Source organism: Gobius niger (assembly GCF_951799975.1).
Source record: "Gobius niger genome assembly, chromosome: 1".
In the NCBI taxonomy this organism is placed as follows: domain Eukaryota; kingdom Metazoa; phylum Chordata; class Actinopteri; order Gobiiformes; family Gobiidae; genus Gobius; species Gobius niger.
Genome location: NC_136852.1, coordinates 31,318,425 through 31,345,693, shown reverse-complemented (window position 1 = coordinate 31,345,693; position 27,269 = coordinate 31,318,425). Strand labels below are relative to the sequence as shown.

The window sequence follows — 27,269 nt, the reverse complement described above, 5'->3', positions numbered from 1 at the left end:
GGGTATTGATTGAGGAGGCAGCAGGTGTCCCCGAGCAATAACCGAGGTAAGGAAAACAAGCAACGCAACCACAACAATAAAGTACCATCTTATCTTATCTTATCTTATCTTATCTTATCTTATCTTATCTTATCTTATCTTATCTCAACAACGGGCCGGTGATGGCTCGGTGGTTGGAGCATTTGCTCGTGGACCCAAAGGTCAGTGGTTCCCATTGGGGCAGATTGGCAGCCTCGCTTCCATCAGTCTGCCCCCACTATAATAGCTATAGACGTTGTGCCGACATTTTGTGTGTGAGGAGTAGGAGTAGGAGTATCACGATATCGCTTTTAGGGTTATTCTTCACGATTATTGCCCTAATGAAAGGAAACAACTATACATTTTTTGTTTACAATGCTTTTTAATACTTGAACTTGTAATGAAGTTTGTTTCCTTGACTTGGACATATCAGCGAAAGATTATCTCTCTCTTTCATCAACATAATTGCAGGACGTCCATCAGCAACAACTACCGCTTAGTTATGTTTTTATTTTATTTTATTTTTTTATTATGACCTTTATTTAACCAGGATACCCCTCCTGGAACCGCCACCTAACGTGGTGGAGGGGTTTGAGCACCCGAATGATCCTGGGAGCTCTGTTGTCGGGGGCTTCGTGCCCCTGGTAGGGTCTCCCAGGGCAAACAGGTCCGAGGTGACAGGTCAGACAAAGAGCTCTTTTACAGGGGAGTCCTGGCCCCAGAAGGGAACCTATTGTGCATGCTTTTAGAGGTAGGGGAAACCGGAGTACCCGGAGGAAACCTACGCAGACATGGTTGCTCTCCGCAAGCAAACTCCACACAGAAAGCCTCGTCCAGGTGGGAATCGAAACCTGGGACTTTCTTGCTGTGAGGCGCGAGCGCTAACCACACCACCGTGCCGTCCACACTGCTGCCTTCAGTCGTTTTTTGGGTAAATGCGACTCTGGAGAGTGAACGGCCTTCTGCCTCACTCAACTACCGGTGAGTTTATCCGCTGCTTGTTCCGTGCAGCGGCTCGTACTGCAGGCGAGACATTTCAACAGTAAGCGTGGCTTCGAAAATTCTCACGGTGAACCTCCCGTGTCCTTTTTATAATCGTGGTAATCATAACCAGACAATCTTGACATCCCTAGTGACTAGTTGATGATGTCCTCTATTTGGGCTGAACTAGGAATGTTCTAATATTGATGGGTAAGTCAAAGAAGACATGGCAAAATCTACTTTTTTGAGCTTTCAACCATGTAAAAACATATTTCCCTTGTCAAAAACAGACCAGTATTTCATTTCATGTACGCAGATTTGAGTAATCGTCAGGTAAATCTGGTCACTTTGGCCATTTCTTCTTCTACTGCTAAAGCACTCAGATTACTACTTCCTGGTGGTATATTTGTCTGTTTCAAGCCTGTAATTGTGCACTTTAAATCGACCTGGGTTTTCTTGTCTTGCATTTGACTACACTGCGAAAGGAAGCTTCTGAAAATGGAAGCAAAATGTCCACACCTCTCTTACCAACGCAGTCTAGTTATATATATATATATAAACATATATAAAAGCTCTACCACAGTGTATGATTCCTGGAAGACTGAGAGCCTGGACTGAATCTCCTCACTTTGTTATGGAGAGTTTGCTGAAAAGTACTTAAAGTATTTGCCCCGGCACTCTACCTGTTTGGAGCCTCCATGTGTCATTCAGCGTTTATATGCTTTACTGCTACTGTAGACTACTGCAACTTACCGGGAAGATAAAAAGGATCTGAGGTCGTTTTCACACATGTTGGAGCGCCTTGGCCCGAGACTGCCCTAGTTCCAATTGTATTTACTCCAAAGTTAGTTCAGTCCGTGTTCACACGCGCCCGCACCAAACGTCGCACCATGAGCCACGTTCAACAATCATTCCATAACAACGACATCGACATATCAATGTGTCAACATGCGCGCACACTTCCCAGATGTTATTTGCTGATCTCTCCTCTCCCTCGTGGTTAAATACAGTGAGGCTGATACACAAAGCGAGGAGAAATGGAGAAAAGTTTTACTGCAGCTGGAAGGGAAAGACGGGAAAAAGTGACACACCTGGAGGATTTATAGTTGGTCCATTTTGCCTCGTCAGAGGCAAAAAAAAGAGACGCCAAAACGGGAGTAGTTCGGCCCGAGGTCACACCACAGCCGCTCCAACCCACAGTGTGGCTCAGGCCGCTACGAGACCACCTGTTTAGAGCGACGTAAAGTGGATCACACTGACCCAAAAGTGTCCCTCTTGGGTCGAGCTAACTAGAGCCTGTGGCTGTGTGAAAACTCCCTGAGAAGGAGAATATTCTGATGGTACCTCACTGTTGCTGCAGCACATGTTCGAACTGTCTCAGTCCATATTTTTGATCATAAAAACAAGGACCAGCAGGTAAAGCAGTGGTGAGTGAATGTTAAATGTTGCTTTTGAGAAGCTTGTAAAATGCTGTACAAATCCAGCCAATTATCTTGAGTAATGTCTTTTGACAGTATTAACAGTTAAGTTTTTAATGTTAGTTAAGAAAGGTAAGGAACCGCAACACCCACTGCAAAGATTATTGGTTGACAGAAATCTAAGCTTTGATAATCTTTATGTCACCATGGCAGCTCCAATGTGTACATTTTGGGCATTGTGTGTGTGAACCAGCTCCACATTCCCTCATTTACTTCTACCTTCAACTTTCCTTTACATAATAATCATCCTGAACTGTTTAAATCCTTACACTCCTAACCGCTCATTGCTCTGAAAGCCCTTCTTGCTAAATGTGACAGTCCTACCTGGTCAGGGGCACTGTCTTTGGGGAAGTGGACGTGAGTGGCTGAAGGTGACGCTGTCCCAGAGCAGCTCTTACACTGGAGAAACCTGGTGATGGAGCCCACACTGGGGTCCCAAATGACATTACAACCTGAAAGAACATTTTAACCTTCAGCACACAAAGGGTAAGATAAGTCTTGAACACTTTCTGGTTTGCTAGAATCTCTCACCGGTCAGTGTCTCTTCATAGTACGGCAGGAGAGCACTGCTGAGTTCCTGTATAAGCTCGGCACTTTGAACCACCAACAGAAAGTCTGTGGACTTTGACTGTGGTCCGCAACTGCAGCTACGGGTCGATTTCGAAGCTCGAAATGTATATTTGTGCAAAAGGGAAAGATGTTTTAATTTGGAGGCTTCTTTCTTCAATGCACCTGCAAAAAATAAAAGTTTTCAGAAATGTTATGCTCACTGGCCACTTTTTCAACTGCTGCTAATAATTATGCAGCTTTTCCTTATGTTTTTACAATGTTACAAGGCTGTTCCCTGGTCAAGTACATTCTGGGAGCTGTGTTGAATCTTTCAGGGGGACTATAATGTTTTGAAGTGCCTACGTAACCAGGAAGTCATCTATTTATGGTTTACCTCATGTATGATCATCGATCTTAATAGAAAAATAAATATTTATTTGATTCTTAAAGGGGCTAGCAAGTCGCAAGTTGGCCATTTTATACTCACTACTGCCACCTCAGGTCTTATGCATAGCTGCAGTGTCTATATTAAAGAGGGGGTATTATGCTTTTTTCAATCACATAGCACCAGTCTATAGCACACCACAATGATGACCAAACCTTCTGTTGGTCTGTAAATGCAGTAAATTAGAATAACTGCCTTGTATAAAATTGCTCTCTCAAAATGGCTGTAGTGAATGTCTTGAAATAGGCCTCTGTCTCTTTAAGAACCTCTGAGCCTTTCCGACACGCCCCCTCCACACGCTGTCTGTGGCATCAGTGGGGATGGGGTTCTGCTGAGGAGCAGTGGTTGGTTACTCGGCTGGTGATGAAAGGTCGGAGGCGTCTCCAGGAGGTGGAATAAGGAGGAATCAGGCAAAGCTATCCCTAAAATGGCTGCCATCAGAGTTTTTACAGATTACACAAAAGGTAGCTCATCAAAATAGTTGAGGCAGTTGGCCCCAGTGTTTATATCAAGCCCTGATCTCCATAGTAAAAAAAAAAAGCAAAGAATGATACTAAACTGTATGCGTTACAGACCTTGTGCATCTTGAAGCAGCTCATTTCCACATAAAGCACAGTAAAGGCCCGAGCAGCACGGACTCTGCTCTTTGGCTTTCTGCAAAAAGGATGAGCGTACTGGTGAAAATATCCTTCAAAATCTGTCAATATGGATGTCTTTTGAAGCTAATGAAATAGTTCAATTATCAGTGCTATGTGCCTTGACCTACACCTAAATACTGTACATCAAGTTAAGGATCCATTATATCACATCTTCCTAAACAGAAAACTTTCAGCAAAAACTGCAACTGAAAGATTTACACCATAATTTTGGTATTTTGGATACAGTAAAAATAGTTAAGCGATGTCTTTTCCAAGAAATGCAGATTTAAGTTTGAACCAGTTTGAATCTAATTTGATGCTTTTTAATGGCATTTAAAGCCTTGATTTTGGCAAAATAAATTTAATTAGTTTGGAGATACATTATTTCTTCCAAATCATGAGTTTGATCTGAGAAAACAAAATAAACCTACCTAGGATCAGTTGTAATAAGGAAAAAGCCAAACCGGTCTCTTTGGAGAGCTGTGTTGTCTTCTCCGTTTCGGTTTGCAGCTCCTCTGTATTTTGATCACTTTGACACCAAAAAGAATCAATTCCACATGGTGTTTATTGTGTGTGGAAAAAATATATTTAACCCTTTACCTTTGTGTTTTGGCTCCGGGCTCTTCTCTGCAGGGAGATCCAAAATGGCTGCCTTTTCTTTCGGCAGATTTCTGCTTTCTTCATGTGCTGGAGTCTTGTTATCAGAACCGGGGCACTGCAACGACTTTTTACTCTTCCTCCTAGAGGCCTTTTCTAAATAGTTTATTTCAGAGCTTCCTTCATCCACTTTGCTTTGCTTAACCTTTGCCTTGGATTTCTTATTTTCACGTGTGACCTTCCTGTTGGGTTTAGTATCAAGCTCGTCTTTAACCTGTATTTTACAGGTTTCTCGTATCCTCTGGCTGCTCCTGCACTGAATCCGCGGACGCCTCTCTGTCCCTAAGCTTTCACCTGCAAAATACAACAAAACTGGTTTAGCAGAAAGATCGGGGAGTTCCTCACACGTTCATCCTTCATCGCAAAATAAATAAAAATGCATTATTTTATACAGCGCTTTTCTAGACACTCAAAGACGCCTAACATTGCATTATTCATTGATTATTCATTCACACCTGGTGCAGCCACATCTGCCCCTGGGGTAGTCTGACAGGACCAGACTCACACAACCACAATCACTCACACACACTACATTCACCCAGGTTTCCTCGTGTTCCCAAACGGTCTCCATCCAAGTACCGACCAGGCCCATCCTGCTTAGCTTCGGATCAGGCAGAGCAAAGGCGGATGTGAGATAATGTTGGTGAAATTCCACTTTTTTTGTACTGCTGCAGTTTAAGTGATAGTCTGTAAGCTTGCAAAATGAAGAGCGATACATTTCAAAAGTAAATCATCAAGTACCCCTCCTCCCCTTCTGATTGAACCTGAAAGCCACTCCTAGAGTAATCTGGAAATAGTTGGCATTTTTAAGCAAATTTGTGCTTGATTTGAACAAATTTCAAGAAATCCATCCATTAAGCAAAGTTTTACACAACCTGAAAAGACTCACAGAGACAGAATGCGATGGAAAGTTTTATTGAACGTGAATCACGATTGGGGCTCAAGCCCTCGTGGAAGATTGCAGTATGATAGGGAATACATGGCGTTGATGGATGATAGCCAGAATGTTCCCCGGAGCCCGGACACGGTGGTAGAGGATGAGACCCGGGGCGGCCAGACGACGACGAGCAGAGCCGAGGCCAGGTGGAGGAGGGGCGGAGGTGGGTTGCCGCACGGCTGGGAAACGGCCGAGTGATTGACCGGGGAGCTTAAGAAGGGGATCCTGGGCGATGATTGGCTGAAGCAGGAATAAGCAGCTGCGATGATCGGCTGACGGGAAGGTGCGGCTTGAGCTGGGGCCGTGATTGGATGATTGGTAAAGTCTGCCGTTGATGAGGCAATGAATGACGGCTGTACATCAATCAGGTTGAATTTGCTTTATCTAATTATCTAAATCCTTTTACTTCATATGAGGGTACAAAACTTTCCCCATGGACATATTTCTTGAAATCAGTTACTCAAATAAAGGCTAAATTAACTTATCTTAAGACAATTTTACTAATTTCTTTAGTACTTTTTGCTTGTTCACAGGAACACTCGTCTCATTGGTCAAAGTGATGGCATCAGGGATTCTGATTAAAGTTTAAAGTTTATTGATGGAATGCCCCTTGAGATGGGCCATCTCGTTTTCGAGGGGGTCCATGATGATGATGAAGAGAGGGACGTTCGAAAAAATATAATCATTTAATATTGAGGAAGTAATTAGTGTTTTGTTGTCATTGTAAAAGCGTACAACGAAATAGTGTTCAGGTGTTAGTCCTGAGCTGCAGTGGCTGAGCCGTGCCGTCACTGTGGGTCAACCTGACCCTCATCACCTTGGAGGACGGGGAAACTGTAGCACTGCTCTTCATCTCCTCTGAAACGGTGCAGGGCCACCTGGGTTTGTCCCCGTTTCAGAGCGTGGTGTCCTGCATTGGTGACTTGCGTGAAATTGCAGGCCCAGGTCGTGAATATTACGCCATCGATTTGGAAAACATTAAAACTTACAGACCATCACTTTATTCTATTCTCCAGGTGTTTCCCATGCGGCGTATGGACAGTGAAGCTGGCTGAACTGAAAAGGTGGATTCCCAAGAGAGTTATTTGCTCCCATTGTGGATTTCCCTTTTGGATATTTGTTCTAAAAAAAATAATAATAAAAAAAAAAATATATATATTGCAGAGGAACTTGGACGGGTGTATTTTGCCCCCCTCAGTTTAAACGGATGCTCTACATTAACCTTGAATTCACAAAACAATTTACTAAGTCCACCCGAAATCTGTGTGATTCAAATGAAAAATCTGGACTTTTTTCTGTTTTCGGCCACGCTTTTTTAAGAGTAATGTTTAGTTACTTTAATAAGGCGAGGTTGAGTAGATATGGTAAAATTAGGTTAATGGGTGAACTCAAGGCAATCCGGGGCCATTACCGCCGTAATGCGCCGCGCTCGTTAAGGGCTTTTAACACATGAGTTTTGGTGATTCTAACGAGAGGGGAGAGAAGAGAGGGAGGGGGGGCTAAATAATAGAAGGCACTCGTGGCACTCAGTCAATCACACTCTGCTGCTGTTGGCGACGAGCTGGACCGCATCAGCGTAATCAGCCTTGTTTTTGTATTACAGTTTTTGATGAGTTAAGCATTGTTTGAGCGACTCGGGCTTGTCAAATAATCAGCTGTAAAACCATTAAAGACTGGACACACGCTTTCTGTCCTTGTGTCAAAAAAATAACCTTGCAGTATGCACAATGATACAGTGATTGCACACTATTTAGCTAGTTCGCAACATGGAATTGTGCATTTAGTCTGCATCAACTATCGCATCGAAATCACAATTTGAATGGTCGCGAAAGGGACAGTGGAAATGGATATTATGAAACCACATTCAAAAAACTTAAAAAAAACAAAAAAACTTCACATTGGGGGTCCTTGATTGATGATCATTTTGGGGGTTCCGGCTTGAAAAGTTTAGGGACCCCTCCTGTATCAGACTACATTCACTTTCAAAAAAATAAGAACATTCATCATTGTATAATCTAGTAAGCCATTTAAGTTACATGTTTTTCTGGTTTAGAAATGGCTTGCACACAGTCGAGGCATCATTTTGGTCACTTTAGCCTTTTCAGACCTGGTCTCGTGCTGATTTGATCTTGATCTAGACCTGGTGATGCTTAGGAAGTCAAATATGTTATGTTCAAACCTCTTTTTGAAATGCAAGTGATTCAATATCCAGTCATCGTTTAAGTGTTAATTCTCCTGGATATGTTGTCGCTGCAAACTCAATCTTGACTGTTTTAGGTCTAAATCAGAATCTCATCACGGTACTGGTAAGAAATAAACATTATCTTTGTCCTTCCGTGAATAGCTACAGCCCATCTGAACCGCGATGGATGAAAACGTGACTCCAGCTTTCACAAATCTTACACACATTACAGCGGGCCAAGTGTCTTGCCCAAGGATACAAAACATACAAACCTTACAGTGAAGGCAAAAAGCAATGATAGTGAGATCATTCGTATGTATTTAATACAAAAAACACACTGCACAGTCCACACATTCACCAGAACCAGAACTATTTACAAGAATTAGAAATATGCTGAAAAAATTGCAGCATTTAGACACATGTTTGTACATATAGTTGTATCTCTTGATCATGAAAATAACAGTGCTTATTATGATTTAGTTATTTGACGAGGTAATAAGAAATTGCTTACATTCTGTTTAACTTGAATGGAACGTACAGCGTAAATTAACTTTCTCCAACGCTCCTGAATGCAAGGCGTGGTAATGATTCTTCTAATACAAAGTAATTGCAACAGCGGTCAGTGATTAGGTCAGTATTCCACAAATCAGAATGGCATCTTATTTAATGATTAGTTTGAACACGTGCGTTAGCGTCCGAGGAGACGAGTTAATGACCCTGATTAGCCGCTCTGTGTCTTTGGCCCGAGGCGCTGGCGGCCGAACCACTACAGAATCCTACAATCTGTGAAAGCCAAAGCATGATAGAGTTAATAGACCGACAGTGGAGCGCACCAAATGACTCCTCGCAGGCAGCGGCGAGGAGAGAACTGTGTTGAAAAGGCCAATTAGCAGTGCGGCGATTGTTAAAGGTCCCGCACAAAGTGAAAAATTGAACACTTAGCCATGTTACGATGTTCTTCCCCCAGGAAAAACACAACTGGGTTTGTGCTTTTTGTCATGAATGTTTGAGTAATCCGGGAGATTATTCCTTTCATAAGAGCTCAAAATGCTTGCTCCCTACCTGCTGATGTCATGGGGTGATGCTCCTTTGTGTTTCTAAAGTCCAGACAGCTTCAGCCGCCTCCTTCCAATCATTTCAAGGCTCAAATTGTTACTAAAGCAAAGTATTTCTGTAGAATCGCTGGCTGCTCTTGTTTCTTCACAAATTTTAAGCCAAAAATGTCACTTTCCAAAGCTAAAAAGTGTCTACGACTTTTACAGCTACAGACTCCATTTTGAGGACTTTTGAGCCCATTCAGACGATAGAATGTTTGTTCTGAAGTCATGTCATTTGTTATTCGACTTGGCAAAATGAATGCCTTTGAATGCTTCTATGGCCCGGACACGCAGTAATTGTGATGACGGTCTGGAGGATGGCTTCTTGCTGAATGTTGATGAAGCTGTCTGGACTATAGAAAAGCCTTCTCCGTTTGACCTAACAAACATTCCTCCTCAAACGGGCCCTGTGCGTTTAGTTACCTTGCCTTGGTGAGCTGCTTCTCTGCTTGGACCTGGACAGTCTCCTTTGTCTACCCTGCGCCTCCTCTCCTGCTCCCTTCTCTTCTATCCTCTCTGGAACGAGAGAAGACGAAAGCACAAACGGCTCCTCTTGTGTTGGAACTGGACAGGATTTCTCAGGACTCTTTTCCTCCTCGCCTTCGAAAAGTTCGGGAGTGAAAAAGATTGTTTCATCTTCCTCATCTGAACTAACTACGACCTGTGACTCTCTTTCTGCTCTTTCTGGGCTTGCATCTGCATTTTGAACTTTGCTTTCCACGTCTTTGGCGTCCTCGATGGGGGAAATGGCTTGTCCTGCGCTGCTTACGCTCGCGCTCGGAGCGGTTTCTGCTCTGAAGCTTGCGTTCCCACACTCTTTTTCTTTAAAGATCGGTTTCCGGAAGCAAGGGTTGATGGGACTGGAGGCGAACATTGGGTAAACCTGTTCGAACTTTGGCTTGGAGAATGTAGCGGCTGATGACCTTTTGGGGGTCTTCGAATCTGGAAGATAAAAAAAAGGCAAAAATAACAAATTGGTATTACATTAGATCTAAACAAATCCACAAACATTACAATTACTGTGACAGAGGAATGGAGGAACATCATGGATAGACCCAGGTTTTGATGAATGGTTTTGTTTTGTCGATACAAATGACTTTATTTGGATTACAGCGTCATCTCGGTTGCCTTTCGCAGTTCACGTGGCAAAATAGCAAATATTTGTCAATGAATCAGCGTGGGAAACTGGCCAGTGTGCTGCGATGTTGTTATTAATGACATTAAAACTGAGACATTAACTAAACTAAACTAAATTAAAACCTCCACATTGACCACTGAGTGAAAAGTTTGTGTTTTCACCTGCCATGTCTTGCCTTAAATCAAATCTAACGCTTTTTAACAACATTTAGTTTGCCTAAAAAGTACTAATAATGGTAAATCTATGTCGTATTTGTTCAGAAATTAGAAATCAAATTTTACACACTGCTGCCAACGTGTCCTGCAGGCTTATTTTCTTATATGCAAAACACACACAGACAATCTAAAGACATGAATTTGTGCTTCCGCTTAATGGAGCCCAAACAAAGGTCAATGGGATTTAATTAAAAGCAACAGTCCAACATCTGCTCATCAGCTCAGCTCCACTCAAGCACGAACAGAAGGGGCTACAGTAATGAGCCAAGCCACTCCAGCACCGCGGCCCCCCCTCCCTCCCCCCGCGCCGACCCCCGACTGGACCACCACGCAACATTTAGACGTGTACGTAACACCACCCAAGCAGGAGGAGAGGAGAGAGGGGGCAGTTACAAGACCGACAGGGAGGTGCTGACCGACAGGAGCTGGGCCTCATCTCTGTGAGCAGGAGTCGAACAGTGTTTTATAATTGTAATAAAGCGCGAGAATTACATCGTGTTCTCCCACATGCTGTAATGCATTGCTGAGCGGGGAGTCACTACTGTAGCCATGGCTGCCCTCGGGGAGACTGACCAAAGCCAGGCTGCCAATCTGCCCCATCAGCACCTGTGAACACCACTCTCTTACCAGCACCCAGTGTGAGGAATAACACGGTAGGTCAGGAGCCGATCTGAGTATTCAGATTAGTAAATGATCTTAAGTTTGGGAGCAGGACCACACCTCACTACGCCCTTTCTGCTCTCTGTCCTACAAATCCCTCTCCTCAGTGGCTCCTCAGCGTTCCCGTTGATGCGTTTATCCTTCCATCCATATTTCACTCCTTTTTTTAGGTCATGGGGTCTTTTTCAAAGCATCAAAAGGCATCGTCTCATCGTTCGTTCTTTCTCTATTTTGACGTTATGGTCCTTGCGAGGGAAAAAGTAAAAGTGCTGGGTACCATTAACCAATACCAGTATGGTATTGTGAGGAGGTATAGAAAAAAGCTGTTCAGGCATCTCTATCGTACTGGTATAGGAAATGTTCTGATGATCTAAAATCAATGTTCCTATTCCTATTTGTACAAGGGCTTTGAACCCGCAAAGGTTGGAAGTGTGGAAGGCTTTTGGAGAGCTAGAAATGAGTTGGAGTTGAAATGTAGCTCTCCTGTCAGAGTCGAACGCCTCACCTGCTGCTCCGTTGCCGGGCTTGTGTGTCTCAAAAGGCGGGGGGCTCCTCTGTGTGTCGATGGGGCAGATGGACAGCGGGGTTCGGGGCTCCTCTTTCAGCGCACTCGTCTCTGTGTTGCTGATGTTACTGAGGGCCCGGTCTGGAGACTGCACACCTGCCGGGCCTCCCTCGGACAGGCCCCTCTGCTGCTGGGAGAACGCCACCAGCGACTGCATGGCGTTCGGGAAAGAGTTGTGATGGTGGACGAGCTGGCGGACCCACTTAGACAGGCCTGGAAAAGAGAGAGGGCGACATTTGACACAATTAGTACAAAAAAAAAAATACAACCGACATTTACACTGCCAGACAAAAGTTTGGACACGGTTTCATGTTTTGGCTTTTCTTTATTTTCAACACGATTTCCATTGTGTGATTCTCATTGAAGACGTTAAACTATGAATGAGCACAACTTGGGATTATGTAGGAAACAAAAAAGGGTAAAATGAATATGGTTTATATTTTAAATTCTTTTACCCTTTATTCTTGAGCTTCATGAGGTTCTTGTCCCTGAAACAGTCTGTGAAGTCAAAACCATTTCTGACGACATTGTGACGCAGTAATCAAAGAATCTATTTGACCTTTTTTGTTTAAAACATAATTCCATATGTGTTTCTTTCAGCGTGAATCTTCAATGGAAATAGTCTTGAAATAAAAGACAAAATAATACATAAAAAAGTGTAGTGCATCATTTCTAAAGATGTGCGTCGATTCCAGTAACCAAGGGAACAGTGGAAAATTCTGATATTTTTGAGTAAATTGGACACAACAGGAAGCTTTTGTGCAAACATTTGTGTAAAACTGACTGAAATTTTAAAATTTTACAGTAAAACCTACAATTTAATGTGTTTTGGACAAGGACAAACAAATAAGCCATTTTAATCCTAAACCTCGACCAACTCAAAAAGGAACATTTGAGTCAAAATAAAATAAAAGAATGGAGTCAAGTGCTCTATGTGAGAAAGCTTACTTTGAGGACAGAGGAGGTCCGAGGCACAGCTGACTTAGAAAAGTCCTTTATTTCTAATCAGGACAAGTCAGTTGTGCCTCAAACCCCCTCTTCTCCTCAAAGGACAAATGCTGGTAAGGACAAATATTAAGTAGTTTGGCCAAATGAACGTCAAAAATCAGGTCAGGGCATTTTTTGTATTTAATTGGCAGCTTTCGTAAATGCTGAAGCTCCTGCTATTCAAAATGTGCACTGTGAACTGTTTTCGAAGGGGCAATCGCAAACCTAATCCCAACACTTGGCAGAATTATTGAAATGAGGTTATTTTGGGATGGGTAAGTCACATTTGTACGGTGGAGGACTAGCGCCACCCTGTGTCTGCAGTGGGAACAGCGCGCACAGACCTGTGATGTACTTATTGGGGTTGTTCCTGTATCGGTCGTCCACCAGCACCAAAGCTCCCCAGTCCTTCTTGTGACGGATGCATCTGGGAAACAGAGAAGGAAAAAAGGGTTTGACAGGCTGACACGGAGGGAAACTAAATGTTTTTAAGCCACAATGTCATTCCTTGCCATGTTTCAAGATCTAAAGTGCTACTGATGCCTTTTCTAAACCATTATGTTAAAGCAGCTTGTTTTTGTTTTTGCTTTTTATATTTTGTATTTTGGATATCCGTTTCTAGGCAATAACAACACATTTCTGACACTTTTGTATTATTGACTTATTTCTGTCGTGAAGCTAGATTTGATCTTTACTTGTGAGGTTGTAAAAAATGTACACTATCATTTATTTGGAATCATTACGTAGTTCTAGAGCTGCTAGAGTTTAATCAACTGTGAGATAAACTAACGCTTACCTCATCTTTTCAACATGTAAATATCCTTCACTACCTTCACTACGGCTACTGAGAACCTTTTTTTCTTATTTGTTTATTTGGGACAGTGCATGTTAATGTCTTGATCTAAAGCAGTAGTAGTTCCCAACCTGTGGCCTGATTGTAAGAGAGTCAGGTCATAAGAGATGTCTGAGCTAATTAAATGGTGGAATACATGTGCAGAAATGTTGTATGAGTGGGGGGGACATGGACTCTGGTATGTGAAGGGGGTAAAAACATAAGAGGTTGTGAACCACTGATCTAAGGGCTCACATGTGGCCTCAGTCCGCTCACCTGCCCAGAGCCTGGTTCAGAGCCCTGAAGGCCTGGATGTGATACCAGTCGCGTCCGCTGAGCAGCCCCCGGGTCTTAGAGTGCTGGTTATTGTATGCCATCTTCAGCTCCACCTAACGGGACAAAAAAAAAGGTTTAGCATTTAGTGATTTACAGGACCCTCTCAAAACAAGGGGCTTTTCCACACAGTAAATAACTCATATATTAGTCATGTCACATGCAGTGTGTTTTTGGCAGCCCTTTTAGTTTTAGTCTTGGTCTTGGTTTTGGCCGAAAATGCCTTTTGGTTTAGTCTCATTTTAGTCATTTCAAAATGTGATAGTTTTAGTCACGTTTTAGTCAGATGAAAATTAAAAAGGTTTTTGTCAAGTTTTCGTCTGTTTCATTATAAGAAGTTATAATTAATTTTGATAAGTCTTGGGATAAATAATAGCTATTTATTGGCTTTCTATAGCTTTTGACAAACAGATTACACCACGATAGGCACTGGCAGAAGTGGTCGGCCTACTGTGAACAGTACTTTTCCCAAAAGCGCCCGCTCTCCTCGTCCTCTGATCATCGCTTCTAGATTTTTTTTTTTTACCAACAGCGCTGTCTGCACATACGTAGCCTACCTCAACGTGCTTTCTGTGTTCATACGCCACGGTATTGAAAACTGTCCTGAGAAAAAATAAAGTCTCTCTGTGACATGGATGTCAGACGCTCCGAGGAGGGTGTACGCTCGCAGTGAGAGAGAGAGAGAGGAAGAGGCGCCGCTGCCCGGGCGCATCATGAGCAGCACGGCGCCGCTCCGGGTCACGTTTACCGTGTGTTCTCTCACTCCGCGCACAAACTCTGTGTGTGAACGATCTGACCAAAAACTTTCTCCCATCTTTGCCTCGTCTCATTTACGTAAACTCGTAAACGTCTCGTCATGTTCTAGTCCCCAAAGAGCTCATTTTAGCTCGTCATTGTTACGTTATCGTCATTAAAAATAGGAGCGTCAATGAAAAGATATCGTTATCGTCTTCATTGACGAAAACAACACTGGTCACATGCCCTATTTTTCCAACAAAAAAGTAGTTTAGCAGTAAATGTGTGATGGTGGCACAGTTGGTAGAGCGGGTCGTCTCATGATGGTTGGGGGTTTGAATCCCAGCTCCCACAGGTGCACACTGTCATTGTGTCCTTGGGCAGGGCACCTCACACACTTGCCTCCAGTGTCTGTGTGAATGGGTGACTGGCTCCTTGATGTAAAGTGCTCTTGGTGGTGTTTGAAATGTGCAACATGGGTTCATTCCTAATCACATTTGTAATATCAGACTGAAATGTAAACGTTGTTGAGGCTTAAACGGCAATTAAGACGACACAAATCATTCAGATTCACGAATAGTTATCAAGTATTAAACCATTGTATGCCATGTTGACTGACCCCCAAAGTGAGCGGTGTGCGGCGCACCTGTCCTTCAAATTCAACAACAACGGCGCAAAATGTCACAAAACGGAAGCGAGGGAAACGTCGGTGATATTTGATAAATGTTAATGCGAGTGGGCGACGGAGGCAGACACCAAAACAAATCTCACTCAAGGCCCCGAAGTGACGGCCCGTTACCTGCTGCAGACGGATGCGCTCAGACAGGAGAAGGGACAGGAGCCGAGGAGGGATTCAGGGGAGTGAGAGGCGGGACCTGGAAAAGCGTCCGTCCCCGTGCGTCGGCCGCGGCTGATTTTAGCGCTAACCTTTTGAGAATTGACAAGTGAAAAGTTCAGCAGGCGCCTGTCGGTCCGGGCCGGGGCCTAACTGTTGTTGACAGCGAGCGTGTGTTTGTGCCCGCAGCGGAGAACAGGTACAGCGCGTCCTGGCGACACGCATCACGCCAACTCCATCACCGTGTCCGGACGAGTTGGTAGAAGAAAATAAAAAAAGGAAAACAAGTCAGGAGCGATCAGAGCAACGGAGATGATTGCACTGGGGCAGCACGAGGAATCAAAATGAAATTAACTCAGCAGTTTTATTATTGTGACGCTCATGAATGAACCCTGGTTTAAAAAAAAAAAAAAGGAAAATCTTAATGATTGCCAGACTTTATTTTTAATGAACAATGTGAGGACAGGGAAATATATCGTGGTTAAGTGTTTAGCAATGTTGCCTCATGAGGATTTACACATTCATCGGGTCATCCATATCATTTTTGTGGTTTCTCCATCATTAATATATCATCAGAGGAGCTTTAGTGGCCATTGGATTTGTATTCGACCCACAAAAAGCAGACACTTGGCTAAACGTGATCAAGCATTTAGCTCAGAAGCCACTTTTATGTGCTAATTCTAGTCAAAAGTAAAATCTAAAATAGTCTATACAGTACATTTAGTATTGATTTTAGCTCCAGTAGGCTTCGACCTCACCTAAATGTGGTCGATGGGTCGACAACAGCTGAAATTATCTGGATCATTCATTATTTGTGAAATTTGATGGCTAATGCTAACGGCTATAGGAAAAATACATTGAGCAGGTTAACATACTCCTGGAGTAGCCGACTTGCTAACTGGCCGCATACGTTAGGACCGAACGCCGCTTCTAGTGGATGGTCTGTATTGTTATTCATTGATTTTCCACTCAGAAATATAACCTTCAACATTACAAACTATTTGGAGTTAAAATGTGCATACCCTCTGAACTTGGGGCACCCAGTAAAAACCCAGTCCTGTATCTGGGTGGGGTTTTTCCAACTTCTAATCCTTCAAAGGAGCTCCTGATCAGGATCCTGGCTCACATCCGGACCACATGGTCGGACAGAATTATCCTCGCCGTTATTAAAGGATGGGTAGATCTTAGCTGATCACAGGCTAAAATGCCTTTTAGACCATTCTGAAAATCACCCTGATCGCTGAAATCCAGGAGGGGTAAGTGGGGGAAAGTCAAGTTATTTAAATATAGTGCTGCATTATACATAAGTACTATTGTAACAGGTATCATCACATCACCCAGCCCTAATTGGCACTGTTTGTGACCACCACACGGGCTGCAAATGATCAGGCAACCCCTTGAAATGATCTTGTAACCCCAAGGAGGTCCCGACCCCAATGTTGAGAACCGCAGCAAAAGAGGACATGCGTTATAATCCAAACAGAACCTTAACTTTCCAGGGTGTCAAAACAAATCATGCATTTAGACTGACATGTTGACACCCATTTGGCTCCTCTTATCATGCTGTGACATCATCTGCATTACCTCTATAGGACCGCATGCATTTCCACATTATGGCCACCTGTACGAGGTTCTTGTCAGTTTGCTCTCTGACACGTCGCCGCTCAAAAAGCCGTCTTTAAGTGACCCCACCCGGCTGTCAGTTCCGCGCTGCGCGTCAAACCGAGCGCTCACCAATCTCAGTGACAGGCACAGTATGTCCCTTAGCGCTCCGGGCTTCTGTACGCATTAAAACAACACACACACACACACCAATGCTTGTCCATAAGGCAGCGTCGGGTAGATCTCTGGTTTAGGGACAAACCAGGTTAGCCCCCGAAACGAACAGATCTTTTGACATTTTAACTAATTCCTCGGAGTCTTGCACATTTTTACAGACTTGCTACCAGCGAGGATTGGCTTTTTCACATATGCGCCCTGTCAGGTTGAATTGGGCGGGTGACACGGGACAGGGTGCAGGGCTGAGTGGTGGAGACGCAGTGATTTGGATGGGAATGGCACTTGAGGCTGCGGGCTAGTGGCCTTTGTGCCCAGGACGAGGGCTCAGGAGTGGATGTTTGAACTGCGTCGGTGGCTCATGGTTTGGCAAACAGGGTCTCTCAACTCATCAGCCATCGGGTCCAATTAGTGTAATTACGGCACTGGCATTTGTTACTCCTGGTTAGCCGGAAGAGAGCCAATAGTTAAGTACAAGAGTTGTGGTCAGAGCTGGGTATTGCTAAATATTTGGGGTATTAGGGGGAAGTGTAGCTTTAATCCTGGTAAAATAGAATATTTACCATCCATCTTCCATTAAAGGCCGGGTATGTATCATGCACAAACTGTTTTAAAAAAGCATTGCAAAAATTAAACCGGTTTGGCTGTCAAAATCATAAATCAAGGGTTACAGCCGGGTCTTAAATTCTACATTCATAGTTTGTCTACTAGTGTGGCTTTGTTTCCTTGTTGGTACATTTTTTAATACCACTGTTGTATATGTATATGTTGTCTCAAATGTCTGTTGCCCATGGTAACGGCACCATGATCAATCAACTCCTGATTTATTAATGTTGTTGTAAATATGGTGTGAATCTATAGTTTGCTGGGGAAAAAACTGGAGGATGCAACAGTGAAGGCCATTGTAATATTAATAAGAATTGGGGGTGGGATTACCGGCTTGTCTTCATAGATATGCATTAACTAGCCAAACACTGGGGTTTTAGGTCCTTTTCCAAATGTATTATTTTGATGATTCACCGATACGAATACATATAGATATAAAACATCGGTATCTGGCTGATCATTAACAGCAAATGTATTTAGTCTTTATTCTTTGCGACATGGCAACATTTAACCTGAAATTACTTTAAAAAAGAAAACGAAGAATGCGAATGTTTACATTGTGTAAAATGCTTTGCACTTATGAACAAAACCATTCCTACAGTTGTAATCGATTAAATTATTATTGATTTGACTGTTTATTTTTGATGGTGACACTTGTGTATGAACAGAGATGTTTATGAAACGTACGGGGAAAAACATCCTACATGACTACACTTAAAATCTACTGAATTTGAATTAATTCAATATCTTTAATTCCCCATTGCCTTTTCGTTCATGAATGGACTGACATTTGAAGGTTTAAATTATTTGTCCATGAGGTCTGACCATGTAATAATCCTACAAACCTTGTCGCTTATCAAATGAAAACCAGATCCAAAATAAATGAGAGCAGACGATTCTTCTGAGGGTGAGAGTGCCCTGTCCTGTCCTCTGCTCTATCGTGTCCCTGTCAGACAGGCTCCTGAGGGCACTGGGGACACAAAGGGTTCTCCACCGAAGGCTGCGGGACACTGACACTAATGGACCGCACTCAAGCCACACAGAGCTGCTCCTTGAGATTCAATATGTTTTTTTTCTGACAAGCATTGCAATTATATCTGGGATTTTACTCCAACTCCGCGGTAAACAGGTTGTAAAAGGCACAAGGAGACTTTGCTGTTTGATGAGCTTATTTTTCTCCCTAAGTGCTGATCACGCGATTAGATATTTGCAAGCGCTCAAATTCAGTTGCTTCGTTCTGGGATATTGTAACGCAGCAATGTCGTTAAGTGAGACAATTAAAATTCCAGTTAGTGTGCTCCGCGCAATTGGGACGCAAGAAGAAGCTGGTGCCCATATAAAAACCATTCCACTCTCATTTAAAACCTTGGTTGTCTGCAGTACGGACTCTTGCACATTCCCAGACACTTATAACCCAGTGCTTTTCTGGAGTCTAAGCACATAGCATTGCATTTTACTGCCCGGGCATGTAACCGTCACCTTGATCAAAGCTTCCACCCAAAATCCTGTGCGTTTTTTCCAAAAGCTTGTTTTACTGCGCATGGCTACCTCTTCCGTGAGTAGGTCGAGACAATAAGCCGCTTTAACGACCAATAAAGAGACACTTAGGACTGATAAGGGCGGCTGAAGCAAGCTTTTTTACAAATGTTATGGGCCGAACATGGAGTTTAATTCAAAGAGTGGACAGAGATATAAAAAGGATAAGAGGATTTGGAAAGAATGTGCAGGAGAGTGGGCACGCAGACATTAGGGACATGTTGATTTATATTGGTGCGTATGACCTGGGTTTTCTCACGAGCTACTGTAGGAGAGCTACAGTAAAGGAGAGAGAAGTGGTCCCACAAAGCTTCGAAAGGACTTTTTGAGCCTGTTAACCATTTTATAATGTTGTTCCCTTGTCATAAATGTACCTGCACACCTTGGGTTCGGTTTCATTCACACATGTTCCCTGTATATTTTAGCCCTTCTCCCTCCGCTGCTCTCAAAACAAATGCAAAAGGTCAAAGTTTACCTCTACAAGGCCCTCAAAGAGCTTTACATCAAGTTATTCAAAGGCAGGCGAGTCAGGATCGACCTGCCTTTGGATCAGTAGACGGATGCCCCTACAAATGTCCAATGTGAGCAATGAACACACAATATTCTGTCACACTCACTTCCCTGGTCCGGAGTGAACTGTACACCTACATGGATGCCCAGTGCCTCATTTGAACCCATCTTTCAATTTTTCAGGGTAAACAATCCGGGAACTATTTGAGGATTGGGCAAAGATCTGAGATGATATAACGGTGTTTAATGAGAGTGCTACGGTAACTGTTTTGGCCTGTTCCCCGAATCCATCACATCAATCCAAAAGTGTCCCTGAAACTACCGAGGGTGGTCCTGTAAACGTCTCCTTGTAGAGCCTCGCCTTCTTTCATCATCACGACTCATTTCACAGAGCAACAGATGCACTGATCAACAACTGGCATCGTGCCCCGTCTTCGGTTTCGCCAGTTTGTGTCACCTTCAACACCACCCACCCAAAATTGTAATCCCGGCCCCACGACTGGTCTGAAGAATATGGCGATACACCGGCTGGCTAACAAACTAACTGTTCTGATCAGGGGCTCCTGCAGTTGGTCAGGTCTATGTTCAGCAACACTTGAGGCCTAAAAGAATGAGCTCAGCTGACGACCTGAACATCCTGACTGACCAGGTTATTCCATCATTGGCTATCTTCTCCCTTGATGGTGATAATGCCAGGATTCATGGGGCATTGTATACATAATATACAGTATAATAGTATTATGAAACTGAGCAAATCAGTAATTCATAACCTATGATACAGAATCATATTAACGAAACATATGTTTTTGAGACAGATGAAAAAAGTAAAGGGAGAAGAGAGAGAAAAACTTAAAGGTCATTTTCTGTGCTAAGGACAAGCCTCACACTGCAGCATCGCTTTGGGAATTTCAGTTCACGGTTCACCAAAAAGGTGGGCAGGCGCAGGTCTGTGGCGTGCCACAGTGTGTGAGGTATAAAAAGTAAGTGAAGGTGCAGAGATGGCAAAAGGACAAGAAGGTGAAAATATTGAAGTCCCTGTACTCTGGTAGAAGATGTAGTAATTGTTGTAGAGTTACCTGCAGGTCCTTGAAGTTTGGAAAGGGGATGCCGATGGTGACCACAGCTCTGGCGTTATCATCCGTGAAGTCCAGACCCTCACTTACTTTCCCTCTGCACACAGCTATCAGCAACGCTCCATCTATGGGAAAAAGATCAACATTATTAATGCTCAGTTCAAAGTTAGGGTAAACTTTTAAATCTATGTAGGGATTTTGACCCATTCTTCAATCAACGCTTTTTAACACCGGACAGTTCAGACGAGCCAGGAAAGACAGTTGGTGTTGGACACCAAAACTCCAGCCCTAACGGTCCAATTATCGGTGCTAGAGAAGTCACACTAATGTCACCCGCTCAAACAAGTGCGTTAAATGTCAGATACATCCCCTGCATCTGATCTGCTCATCCTCGCCCTGAAGGCGACACAATATCGAACAATCTCTTGAGCAACTGCTGCCCCCGTAACAGGCTTTAGAAATAGACAGATGTTGAAATGTGCGGGAAAAAGAGCACCGATAAGAGTATTGATGAAGTATAGTATGGTATTGATAAGAGTAGCCATAGCAATCCTTATTAATACCCATCGCTAGCCAGGACTCAAATCCACCATGCTGAGGTGGACTCATGGTTAGGGATGGGCACCGTTAAACGGTTCCTACTTGGAACCGACCGAAAAGCTCCGGTCGGGGGCGGTATCGAAAAATTTTAATTCTTTCGGTGCCAACTCTCGGTTCTTTTTCTCTCCAGACGTCAATATGTGACCCGCAGTGAGTCTCAAAAAAGCTACATGAACGTGTGCGCAGATACTGACCCGCTTCAGCGCAAATGGAGCGAAGCAAAGATATATTTTATAGCTAGATGTAACTTATAGCGAAGCAAAACTTGCTAAACTTTTGTAATAGAGATGACAGAGCCGCGGTCTGCGTCAGGACTGAGACAGGACGTATACTACACCGGTTGTAAAACCCAGAGCTAAACAAAACCAGTTATAAACCAGGACTAAACCAGGACTGAATAAGAAACTTGAGCTTTTAGTCAAATTGAAAAGCAAAAAAGAGCAGTGACAATAAGAAAGACGTCTTTACCTTTAGTGACAGACCCACGGAGGCTGAGCTTACGTGCTCTTGTTTACAACTTTACAGCAGCTGCAGCGACAGGAATATCCAAGATGGTTTGTTGAAAGCGAGCGCTCACTCTGTATTAGACATTGTTGGTCCAGTTTTGGTAAATTGTTAGTGGCAGAGTGAGCGCTCACACCATGCAAGGATCTTTGAGTGTGAAGTTGCTTTCGCTTCGTCGAACAGCGCAGTGTGTTTAGAAAAGTTTAGCTGAAAGAAAACCATGTCCTGATGTGGATCTGTCCTGTCTCTGCAGCTTAAGAGGTAATAACGTCCTTTCTTTCTCTTTATTACTGCTTAAGTGGAAATTGTGCTCAAAACACGAAGTCACAGGCGACGCTGCTGCTCCTGTGTAGCTTCTGCTGTGCCGTTTTAGGATTTTTTCCTGAACTATACTTTTTTATACACGTCATTTTTATTGAATTAAAATAACATTGGTATCGAAAAAAGTACCGTTAAGGCACCGGAACCGAAAAGCAGGTATCGTTAAAGTACTTGGTATCGAAAAAAAACGAACGGTACCCATCCCTACTCATGGTGGTGTGGTAATAACACTGGGACTAACAGCCCAACTCCACCTCACCCCTGTGGTCGGAGAACTTGATGGCATCGTAGTAATGCTGCAGGAGTTCATCAAAGTCGCCTTTGGCTCCTCCACGTGGCTCTGTGACCACAGTCTTCACATCCTCCATCTTCTCCCACAGACCTGTGTTACCCCAGCGGTCCCTCAGCTTGTCCAGCATCTGCACAGAGCACAGGGGTATAACAATCAATCAATATCAATATGAAGGATACAGCATGAAAAGCTAAGATGATGGAAATTGATGAATATGTTTCTTAATGTAAAACTGAACGATTGTAGCCAAATATAACATCATTTTGAAAATAGATATGCTTCATTAAGATGTGTTCAGGTGGTATAAGGCCCTTGGCATTTGCGCGCCTGACTATTTATTGATATATTTAAAAAAAAAAACTTGATAAAGCATGTAGAAAATCACTGTTCACTTGTAGCCCTACTGGTCTAGACATTTGAATATAGTGATAATGTGTACAATGTAAAGTAGCTTTGACTACACTTCCGAATCCTGTCCGCTCTTGATGCCTTCAGCTCATGTCTCCTCTCCCCGTCCCCCGCCTCAGCCCGACACCGCTCCCGAAGTTTGGTGCTGACACAGGACTTCTGGCTGACCCCCAGACAGTTTCCGCGCCGCTGGAGTTGTGCACGGCTGAGTTTATTCGAGTGAGTGATGTGCCTCAGACCCAGGGCTTTTAGATCAATGTGCCTCCCCGAGGACCCTGCCACTCTCTGTCTAACTATAGCAGCGCCGCACTGATTTCACTGCAGCGGCTGGAGAGAAGGAGCAGATCAGACTAGAGAGCGCAGTGTTCATTTGGGCAGCATATTATAATATAGTTTTAGTTAAGCAAGTCTCTCTCATTTATGACAAATGCTATATTGATCTACTTTACAGCACACTTAGTCAAACCAAAGAGTTCCTGAGCTCACGTTGTAATACAAAACCAAACAGCGCAGTGACCTATATAGAATATAAAATTAATGCAGACTAGACTCACGTTGATGCCAAGGGGTTGGTTTATTCCTTCTTGTTTTTTGTTTTTGTTTTGTTTTGTTTAAATCTACCACAGTTTAGAGTGGACATATCATAGATCATATATGCATATGAAGCGTTTAAGCTTAGACCTCAGCCTTGATATTTTGTTGTAGTTTCATATTTTGAAACGATGTCTCTGTAAGAATTAAATAGTAACAATGAAATACAGGCGCTAGAGCTGGAGAAGACTTTGCCTGGGGCTCCTCCTGCTGGCAGCTGTAGGAATAACTTTCTGTTTCGATGTACGCCGTGGTTTAGAGCTTTGGCACCGCATTTCGCACACTTTGACAAACCTTAAGTAAATGTGCTGCATTTCCCCAGTTTTCCCATTTAACTTGCCTGGCTCTGCCATACTATTCCCTTTCCATTCCACGCAGGGAATTAGTCTGGTCACGGAGCAATTGGAGCAGTTTGAACGGGCGGTGCTAACACGCACAGATTGTTAGTGAAATAGACCAATTAGCAATTAGCTGATGAGACGACAGCTGTAGTCCATTTCACGGTTTCATGGTAAGTTTTGGCTAATGTTTAAGTTAATTGAACTAACAACATAATGGCGCAGCAAGTGACGTAGCCTTGTCATTTCTCTGACGGTTGTGATTGGTTCGGCCTGAGCCGCCAATCAGCAACTTGTTTACCGGCCAGACACACCTTCTTTCCCGCCGAAAGAAGTGGGTGTGGTTTATCAGGCGACCATATAACCACATTCATGGGGTGCAGGATTTCTGTGCCAGGCAATGGGAATAGCATGGAGTACGATTTACGGCATATTAGCTCTGACTGAATGAAGTAAAAAAATTGCGCATTAATGTTTTGCCTTGGAGCCCCGCCCCCTGGAGCTCTGTGGTTCACAGACCCACATAGAAAAAAAAAAAAAGCACTGTTATTTATTGGCCTGATTGGTTGGATCATTCAAACATCCATGTCAGGCTGTTTGTGCAAAAAATCAAACCACTGAACGCCTGTTTGAAACTTTTATTGCACACATTGAGTTGGTGCTTCAGTCATGTTTTCGAATCTTACGGATGCCTTAAGTGTCACAAGGCTTCACTCGTCCATCACTAATTATAGGCTTTAAAAATGTAGAGGACAATATCCAGGAAGTACAGTAGAAGAAACAGCTAAATTAAACTGGATAACCCGAGGATTACTCAAAACTGCATGAATATTGTGAAACACTACTGCGGGTGCACTGCAACTAAGTTATGGACCAAGTGAGGGACTAAAAACTTAGCCAGAGATGCAGACGCTCCTGATCTTCATTAGAAATCACTCTGGGATAGTTTTTGTTTGTCCAGCATTTACAGAGTGTAGTAAAAATCATGTTAGTGTGTCATTCCCTCTTGAAAAACATACCTCCAGTGCCAGACAGACTCAGCTTTTAATTTACCTTTACGCATATATATATATATATATATATATATATATATATATATATATATATATATATATATATATATATATATATATATATATATATATATATATATTTACTTTTTGATTTTTTTATTAAAAAAACAACAACATGCTGAACATGCTAAATAGACAGAGGCATAATCGCAGCGTCAGGAACAGTGTTGCTATGAGGGAAACATTTTTCAAGTTGTTTTTGATATTTGCTGCATTTTCCAAACAATTTTGGGTAGCATAGTTATTTGAGTATGCTATAGAATGGTCCTGTGTGCCTGAAAAAACACAATACCCCACCGTTAAGATAGTTTTGCTTCACCTAAATGAACATTTATTCGTGAGGTTTGCAAATCAAAATCGCACACCCTCTACTGGGTAAATGCTGCAAATGCGCAATTCAGCTGCCACCGCCACCATCCGCAAAACTCTTTGATGAGAACGTGTGTACATTCACTTTTGTTATGCCCATTTATCATGCCATTTTACACAGCGCATTTTCTCTGATGGAAACGAGACTATTGACAAGGGAACGTTAAAATGGTTTACAAGATCCTAAAGTTGATTGTTGCATGATACGTCCACTTCAAAAGATGCACAGTTCAAGTGATTTCTCTCTACTCAACCAGGACAACTCCATGCTTTTACTTGGAGTCAGCTTCTACCACGACCTGCACATGCAGAGACAAATAATACCTGAATGATGAAGGTAGGACCTTATGTTTGTCTGTTTCCTGACAATGCACTCTGCACTGAGTCTGTCAATCAACACAACAACGGCCTGGTCATCTAGAATAATCAAAAACTAACACGCGTTGACTTCATATGATTTTCTGAAGACGTTACACTGGACAAGCCGTTCCTTTAGCCGTCTGTTTAGCACCAAGTAAGCTGGCCGGATGTGCACCGCTTTTGTGCACAGTTTACCACAAACCTGATTAGCTCTAACTATTATTTTTGTCAAACATCGATCGGTAAAATAAATGAGAAATTGACTTCCAGAGCCCAGAGCCAGCTTCCAGGTGGGCGGGACTGCCGAGTTCCATGTAATCTTTTTAACAAACAGTTTTCTCAGCGGACAAGCACATAACATCTACGCAACAAGCGGGAATAGACAGAAAACGCAAGTGTTTCCTGTTTTTATGCCGGGATAATGTATGGAAGGTGAACCGTAGCACCGAGCAGGATTGGTGAGAGAAACCAGAACGGTAGCATTAAAAAAACATGAGGATGCGGTGAATATGCAGAGCTACGTTGGAGAGAGGGGCCGGTCTGACGTGCCTTAGCCTCAAAACGACAGCTCTGTGGTGGATCCCAAAGCACGAGTTTGAGGTGGAGGTTCAATTATTCATGCCACGGACTTTACGGAAATCTGCCACGAAACAAAACAGCGATTATCTGCAGCAGGACGCGCTCGGGAAAAGGCCAAATCCACCGGGCAAAAAGCACATTTATCACTGGATATGTTTTAATTAAAATGATAAAAAACAGAAAAACTGCAGAAGTCTGGCCAGCAGAAGAATGCCACTGCACATTTCGACAAGTCACTCCTGCCACGCTGGCCTGCTCCTTTTGTGTCAAACACCTGCATGTGCTAAAGAGGAGCACATCCGCCTCGGTCCAACAGTGAAGGTGTGAAGTAAAGGGGTTTAAAAAGCACTTCAACTGTGGCACCTCCAGCTAAAGCCATGTGTCGCTCTGCACAGAATCATGAAATATTAACGCCAACATTAGGCAGAGAGTCGAGCAGACGGACAGCGGCCCGGACACCTCCATGTAAATGTGTTTAATGTGTCAAACAGAGAGAAGTGCCTGGAGTGATTGTAACTACATCGAAGGAGGCAATGTATTTCAGACAAAAATGGCACAAAGATTTAGAGAGGGCAAGTTCGGGAGCTTTCAATTTTACACCACGTCTGTTAAGAGACTGTTGTGGAGCAGACAGCATCATGAGGTCCAAGAACTCACCAGACAGGTCCGGGATGAAGTTATTGAGAAGTATAAAGCTGGGTTAGGTTATAAAAAGATTTCCAATGCGTTAAACATCTCTCAAAGTACAGTTAAATACACCATCCAGGAATGGAAAGAGTCTGGCATCACTGCAAACCTACCAAGACCCGGCCGTCCTCCTAAACTTACTGACCGAACAAGGACAGCACTGACCCTAGCTATGACCAAGAAGCCTATGATAACCCTGGATGAACTGCAGAGAGCTACAGCTCAGGTGGGGGAAACTGTCCGCAGAACTACTATTAGTCGTACACTGCACAAATCTAACAATATGACATGTTAGGGCCTTACAGTGTTAAAGGTGTACAACCTGGGAATATCCAGTTTTGTTGAGTAAAATCTATCCAGTTTT

At 43.2% G+C, this 27,269-nt stretch overlaps 1 protein-coding gene across 1 annotated transcript in view; it reads right to left on the bottom strand.

The window, feature by feature from the left end:
• Positions 1–1,005: 1,005 nt before the first annotated feature.
• The window catches only part of brip1 (BRCA1 interacting helicase 1), a gene marked incomplete at its 3' end in the record, with an annotated part of 49,946 nt that continues 23,682 nt past the window's right edge, over positions 1,006–27,269 (bottom strand). Inside the window, exons 15-22 of the mRNA XM_079562845.1 lie at positions 22,468–22,627; positions 20,787–20,908; positions 13,656–13,768; positions 12,892–12,974; positions 11,501–11,773; positions 9,406–9,924; positions 2,802–2,929; positions 1,006–1,038 (exon numbers count right to left, since the gene is read on the bottom strand). Coding sequence (XP_079418971.1) covers positions 1,006–1,038; positions 2,802–2,929; positions 9,406–9,924; positions 11,501–11,773; positions 12,892–12,974; positions 13,656–13,768; positions 20,787–20,908; positions 22,468–22,627 — 1,431 coding nt within the window. The remainder of the gene's footprint in view (positions 1,039–2,801; positions 2,930–9,405; positions 9,925–11,500; positions 11,774–12,891; positions 12,975–13,655; positions 13,769–20,786; positions 20,909–22,467; positions 22,628–27,269) is intronic.